This window comes from Pavona decussata, unplaced genomic scaffold (assembly GCF_977016875.1).
Source record: "Pavona decussata unplaced genomic scaffold, jaPavDecu1.1 SCAFFOLD_218, whole genome shotgun sequence".
NCBI classification, from domain to species: domain Eukaryota; kingdom Metazoa; phylum Cnidaria; class Anthozoa; order Scleractinia; family Agariciidae; genus Pavona; species Pavona decussata.
Genome location: NW_028145623.1, coordinates 1,054,314 through 1,062,142, shown reverse-complemented (window position 1 = coordinate 1,062,142; position 7,829 = coordinate 1,054,314). Strand labels below are relative to the sequence as shown.

General features: G+C 37.3%; 1 protein-coding gene across 1 annotated transcript in view; it reads left to right on the top strand.

Moving 5' to 3' along the window:
- Positions 1–4,716: 4,716 nt before the first annotated feature.
- The window catches only part of LOC146459629 (uncharacterized), a 29,142-nt gene continuing 26,029 nt past the window's right edge, over positions 4,717–7,829 (top strand). Inside the window, exon 1 of the mRNA XM_085089378.1 lies at positions 4,717–5,145. Coding sequence (XP_084945504.1) covers positions 4,717–5,145 — 429 coding nt within the window. The remainder of the gene's footprint in view (positions 5,146–7,829) is intronic.

The window sequence follows — 7,829 nt, the reverse complement described above, 5'->3', positions numbered from 1 at the left end:
GCAGGTGTAATTCTCTACCAACCGAGCTATGAAGCCAACTGGGAGCTGGTCATATTGTGAGGTCGTAATATACCCGTAAAGGAAAAATAAATAAATGTAAATATATGAAACATGTATTATGAACTGCGGTTGAAAGATTAAATAGAAGAAAGATCCTCGCAGTTACTACGCAACTTAAGCAGTTGCGAAAAGAAAGTCTGAAAAAATTCTGGTTTGAACGGGATTCGAACCCATGACCTCTGGGATGCCGGTGTAATGCTCTACAAACTGAGCTATCAAGCCAACTGGGAGCTGGTCATATTGTGAGGTCGTAATATACCCGTGAAGGATAAATAAACAAATGTAAATATATGAAACATATTCTTTGAACTGCGGATGAAAGATTAAATAGAAGAAAGATCCTCGCAGTTACTACGCAACTTAAGCAGTTGCGAAAAGAAAGCCTGAAAGAAAATCCAGGCTTGAACGGGATTCGATACCAAGACCTCTGCGATGCAGGTGTAATGCTCTACCAACTGAGCTATCAAGCCAACTGGGAGCTGGTCATATTGTTAGTTCGTGATATACCCGTGAAGGATAAATAAATAAATAAATAAATAAATAAATGTAAATATATGAAACATATATTTTGAACTGCGGACGAAAGATTAAATAGAAGAAAGATCCTCGCAGTTACTACGCAACTTAAGCAGTTGCGAAAAGAAAGCCTGAAAGAAAATCCAGGCTTGAGCGGGATTCGATACCAGGACCTCTGGGATGCCGGTGTAATGCTCTATAAACTGAGCTATCAAGCCAACTGGGAGCTGGTCATATTGTGAGTTCGTAATGTACCCGTAAAGGATAAATAAATAAATGTAAATATGTGAAACATATATTTTGAACTGCGGATGAAAGATCAAATAGAAGATAGGCCCTCGCAATTACTACGCAACTTAATCAGGCTTGAACGGAATTTGATACCATGACGTCTGCGATGCCGGTGTAATGCTCTACCAACCGAGCTATCAAGCCAGCTGGAGCTGGTGATATTGTGAGTTCGTGATATACCCGTGAAGGATAAATAAATAAATAAATAAATAAATAAATAAATAAATAAATAAATAAATAAATAAATAAATAAATAAACAAATAAATAAATGTAAATATATGAAACATATATTTTGAACCGCGGACGAAAGGTTAAATAGTAGAAAGATTCTCGCAGTTACTACGCAACTTAAGCAGTTGCGAAAAGAAAGCCTGAAAGAAAATCCAGGCTTGAGCGGGGACCTCTGGGATGCCGGTGTAATGCTCTATAAACTGAGCTATCAAGCCAACTGGGAGCTGGTCATATTGTGAGTTCGTAATGTACCCGTAAAGGATAAATAAATAAATGTAAATATGTGAAACATATATTTTGAACTGCGGATGAAAGATCAAATAGAAGATAGGCCCTCGCAATTACTACGCAACTTAATCAGGCTTGAACGGAATTTGATACCATGACGTCTGCGATGCCGGTGTAATGCTCTACCAACCGAGCTATCAAGCCAGCTGGAGCTGGTGATATTGTGAGTTCGTGATATACCCGTGAAGGATAAATAAATAAATAAATAAACAAATAAATAAATGTAAATATATGAAACATATATTTTGAACCGCGGATGAAAGATTAAATAGTAGAAAGATTCTCGCAGTTACTACGCAACTTAAGCAGTTGCGAAAAGAAAGTGTAGCCGCTGCCAATCACTCAGCTCTCTACTTTCACTTTATTTGATATTTTCACCATTGCAAAGTAACTCATCCCGACGGTAAACAAATCCGTACCAGAACGGTTCTTGAAATACAAAGATTAAATAAAAGATGTTAAAAATAATACTACAAGTAAACGACATGGAATGAGCAACTGAGAAACAATAGAAAACGAACGACTAACACAAGAACGTACCTTATCGGTGATTCTACAGAGAATTAATCAAGACGGGAAGAACGGCGAGACACAACTATACAAAACTGAAAATGATGCGCACACTGAAAACTTATGCAAGAAAACTGGCTAAAAAAGGGTAAAAAGGGGTGACAGGAAGGCTATTTACATACATAATGAACTATAAAGGTGTGGGGGCGAAAGGTATGAAAGATGTAACACACACAAATAAAACAAAAGTAAGTGAAAATTAGTTGCGCAGAAAAATAAAATAAAAAGCTATAACTCGCTGTAACAGAAAGTCTGAAAAAAATTCAGCCGCTTGAACGGGATTCAAACCCATGACGTCTGCGATGCCGGTGAAGTGCTTTACAAACTTAGCTATTAATTCAACTGGGAGCTCTCGCCCAAACTTTGTCATCTAGCAGGGAAAATGAAAAAGTATTTTGGTGACAGATCTTTTAGTAGCTGCGTCTACACTGTGGAAAAATCTCCCAGCAAGCCTGCGCAATAATTATTTTATTTTAGCATTTAAATCTTGTCTTAAAACATATGTTTTTAAGTAAGCTTTTAGCCTTTAGCGCTTAAATTGTTATATATTCCATCAAGACAACATTTTGATTTTCATCCTGTGGACTGGCCTGAGACATTCAGCGCTGAAACAGGCACTTATTTTTCTTCGCATATTAAACGAAGCCGTCCCATTAGTTTTATTATTTTTGTAATCTGGTAAACGTGCCTTTACCGGCGCTTCTTCGACAAATAAATTCAAACACCGCAATCTATCCTGAAAATTGGTGAGATTTGGAGGCAAAAATCGCTAATTGGTACATGGGTTTCGAACTCAAATTACAGTTCTCTTTCAATAACATAAAATAAAATTTAGGGGCAATTCAAACTACGGAGTTTGACAGACGATGAAAACTTTTTGACCCTGTACTGACTGAATTTTAGTCACTCAAAGCAACGACTAATTTTACACAGTCGCCAAAAAGGATTAAGCGAAAGAAATGCAAACGGTTCAGTCTTTTTCTCTAAGCGACTTATTTCTATCCAATTATCACTTTTTTCTATATTCTGCGGTAGTTATTACGTTACTAATACGAAGAATAAATGACCATTTCCAGAGCCCCCAAAGCGCTCAATTGTGCATGAAATGTTGGCAAAGTTTCGTGTACATGCTGTTAACCTTTCTTTGTGGTGGCCGGTGTAATCTTCGTATCCTCTTAAAAGTACAGCATCCAGGAAATTAATCTGCCATTACCTCGGCGTGTTAAGCAATTAAGTAGTAGGTACAGTAAGAACGTTCCACGCCGTTTCGGGTCCGAATTAAAGTTTGCCCTCAAACTTTGCTCAGTAAATCATCTTCGGTCGTCAGCAAATGATATGACTTTTATTATAATCGCTTAGTTGAGGGATCCTTTAAAGTTATGAAACGTCTGTTTATTTTAATATGTTTTGATTTTAAAGCTCACGAAAATAGATATATATTAACCCCCGTTAGAATGCTTTCTGAAAACAGGGGAAAGTACCCCACCTTTGCAATTCTTGATAGAAAATCTTTCACTCATATTTGTTAAATCATTAAAAATTATTTAACTGTAGTTTCCCTTAAATCTCTTTCACTTCCTTTTTCAATCAACCATGGACTGTCAACGCTGCTTTTGCTGATTTCTGGAATTACAAAATACTTCCAAACATCAAGATCGGAGAATGCAGCATCTGTTCAAAGCTTTAGAAAAATTTAAAAAATATATCTGCTATCATCCGAAGCCTAAGAGTGATTTCTTGACTTTCTGCATAGTTATTTATTTTATTTATTTATTCTTTTTCTTCTTCTTTTCCATTATTTATTTCCATGTACCTTCGCTAACCAAGATTAATTTAAATGCAGATATCCGTTTTGTTAAGTAAGACATCAGGGACGAGCTGCATAAAACTTAACGGCGGGCGTAAATGCTATCGTCAGACGTTAAAATACTGAATGTGACTGGGATAAAGGTCTGACGTTAGCAGTTAAATTTTATGCAACTCACCCCAGGTGTGTAAACACTTTTCAACCCCATGGGTTTCCGTTTCTACACCTCCACATCCCTTTCTTCCTAATTCCTGTTCTTTGTGTTTAATTTATTTGTGGAAATAAAGAAACTTAAACTTGAACGAGTCCGTAAGTTTTCCTGTTGCATCTTTGTTCAGAGGACCTTCGCACGTTTTAGATTTAACTTGAAAATTGATAGTTTTGTTTGATAAAATGTTACTCGGTGGAATAGAAAAATCGACTGAATATATATATTTTTGAATTATCATTTTCCACAATAATTTAACAAGAAAGACAAGAAAGAATGTTTGTTAAGGTGTGTTTGTCATCTGACACTCGAAAACAATTATACAGAATTACACACTTTGACCGAGATGAAATCATCATGGTTACATGTTTTGGGTTTCACTATAACGGAGATCTGCTATGTAAGTGTAAGAAATTGAGAAATTGCAACCATTTACATCATAGCCATTCACAGCCAAAGATAATTTATACTACTTTCTGCGCACCGATATAAATAAATACATTTGCTAGATATTCAAAATTACGCTAAAAATAAACAACTGAATGTATGAAATATTCAAAAAGTAAATATGACGGTGACGAGTCATCACTTAACACACAGAAATGACATTTATTGAAAGAGGAAATAATCACGTCCATCCACAACAATGAGACGTTTACTTTTCTTCGATTCTTTCCTCACAGGTTGAGGAATTGGATGTGTTTGTCACGGAATTAAAGCAGAAGTATCAGGTCGCACGGCGAGATGTCGAGGAAGATAAGTAACTACAACGATTTTGATCAAACTGACAAAAACAGCAGACGATACACTGTGCAAAGAAACGATTCATCGATTTTAAACGTGACTAGCAAAGCTGAAAACAGCAATTGTTATGCAGTGTTCTTGTGTATCGTCAAATGGCTCGTGGCCCTCTGCCTTTTTTCAGTGGTTCTGTTATGTGTCGTAGGCAGCAAAATAAGTTTACTGGTTCTTGGACAACACTTTAGAAACATTAACCGTAATGGAAATAGCACTACAGATAAACCGTTATCCGCTGAGACAGAGAAACAAGCTTTGTTCATTATGCTGCTTCTTTCTGTGATGATCCCACAAGCAGCTTCTCTCATTTACGCTGCATGGACGAGTTTGAGGAGAGAAAGCCGACCATGGCCAACAAAGAACGCATTGATAATGGTAAGAGTTATTACATAGAGCCCTGACATGTTTCAAAGTGAGAGTTTTTCCTGAGGGTTACGAATTTGGCAAATATGGTCATTATGATTGCTATCACCAGCCAGAGAAAGAATGAGACTTCGGCATCCCGTGGAGATTAAGCAGGCAATTTGCCTGGTATCTCCACGGTAAGTCGAATATCTAGCAATCACTTTTGTTTCGCTTGGGGCGTCAATTTTAACGCGAAAGTGATATAGTCCTTAGGCCTGAAAAATCTTTCTTTGCGTGGTTTTATTTAAATTTATATCTAGAACTCATTACGTGGGCGCAAAGAGCAAAGACACATTACATGCTTTGCTACAGTTTACTCCGGGAAAGCAATGAACTTTAAATAGGGTCACCCAGCAGTTTGTTTTAGTGGAATTTTTTCGCAGAAATTCAGATTAAAACTTCTAGGTTTATTTGGCGGAATCGTGATTTATTCTTCGTCACACAGGACAAGAAGGAAGCGAACATGTCGTTAAACACTGCGAACTAAGACCAGTTCGGTCATTTTTTCGAGATCCACCATCAGCTTTCAGAACCTTGGAATACGGGAAAATCTTCAGCTAAGGAACACGACCAGTCATTTATCGGCCTGATTAGATGTCAGTGTATCGCTACGACTTGTCAGCCCACTTGATTAATTCTTACTGTTATCATAGGGCGGGTTAAATCTATTTTTTCCGATTTATAAAATCTGCTGTCATCCGACAGATTTCATTTTCAGTGAGGCGATTTTATGCCCGTTTCTTTTTAATGGGATTTCAAAAGGGCGAAATTCGGGCACATTTATAAAATCTGTTGCACTGCGATAGACTGTTGGCCTATTTTTATAAGTCGGGTCGATTTAATTTCGTCCACTCACTCATGACCACTTTCTTATCAAATCATATCAAGCCAAATCGGTCAGATAAAATTACGTGTATTCAACTCAGGCTAAATCGGCCTAATAAATCGTTACGCGTTCCTTACACAAAGAAAATACACTCTTCAAATACTTTAGACTGTCCGGGCGTTATTTTATACACACCGGTAAATGAAAAGCGAACTGTCCTCAATTTCCGAATCCGGGATATTGCAAAGTGAGAAAGTCATAAGTTGTTACAATTTGGGTGTTTTATAGCTCAAACTAGCTATTTAACGAATTTACTTAAAATTACGATCTTTGTTTAAAGAGAGTCAAAACGTTTTGCTTATCTTCCCTGGCACAATTTTTTCATCAACACCCCACCCCCCCCCCCCCCCCAAATCCCTGTAATTTTCTAGTCCCCTGCTACTTAGAAGAAGTGTAATCGTACAAAGGCTGAGCCTCGTGGTCTTGCACAACCACTTTTTCATCCTACTAATGTACCTGGTGGACCCAGACAATAAAACTTAGGTCTGTACGTACGTAAAAAAAAAAAAAAGCTACAAGGACTACAAGAGAACTATTTAACTGTACACATGTCGTTGTACCATCTTCGCAGTTTTCAGAATCCTTGTGTTTTTTCTCTGACGCCCGCCAGGATGAACCAGAAAGGATATATAACTTACATCCACCTAGGTTTATAATGTGCGCCTGAAAAATTATATTGTTTATGTTATATATCACAGACCACTCAAGCATACAGTGATGCTAGGACTTCAACATGACTGAACCAGAAAGGATATATAACATCTGCCTAGGTTTATAACATGCACCTAAAAATCAAATCGTTTTTGTTTAGAAGCACTCGAGCATAGAGCAATGCTAGGACTTCACCTAAGATAACCCAGAAATGATAATAGAAGTAATATTTGCTAAGGTTTTAGTGTTTACCTCTGAACAATTTTTTACTGGTCACAATGATACTAGTTAGGGCTTCACCGTGAATGGACCAAAAAGGATATACAGTGGAACCTCGATTTTACGATATTGCAAGGGGACAGCAAAATCATATCTTTAAATCGGGATATCGTTGTAAACGAACTCCGGATTTATAAATAACTTTTGTCGGGACACAGAATGTTGATCGTTAAATCGGGAATATCGTTAGATCGACGATCGTAAAATCGGGGTTAATAATGTGCACATAAAAAGAAAATAATATTGTTTTCGTTGTATATCTCAGAAGTACTTCTGCATTCAGTTTTAATTGATTGGACCTCAACGTGGATCAGCCAGTAAGGGTATACAGTATTTCTTCAGAATGGCCTCTTAAATAATCTGAAAACTTTTGATGACATTGTGGTATATGTCTGACCCGGAAAAGTAAAAGCATGTCCTATAATTTGAGAAAAGTAATATTCGGTACTGGATTGTAGTGCTTCGTCTTAATTCATAACATCTTTCCATGGATCCTTCGACGGACGCTTGAAGTTAATTTAGGAGTGATATCTGAACAATTTTTCCGTTCAGAGCAAGCTAGTAATTCGTACGTCTATATCTTTGAAGCAAAATGGTGCGTTGATCTTGATTTGGCCGCAAACCCTGCTTAGGGGTGATCTTCGCTGGTCTTGAGCGAGTTAAAATCGACTGATCAGGTGCAAAAAAGATCGTTTTGTTGATTACTTTGGAACTGGAGCAATGGACGACCGACACAACGCTGAATGAAGATGCATATGACAGCTTTTTCTTTGTGTAACCTTCAGTCTAAAAGCCCGCCAATTTTATTCGCGAACATTTGCCACTTACGGATTACCTG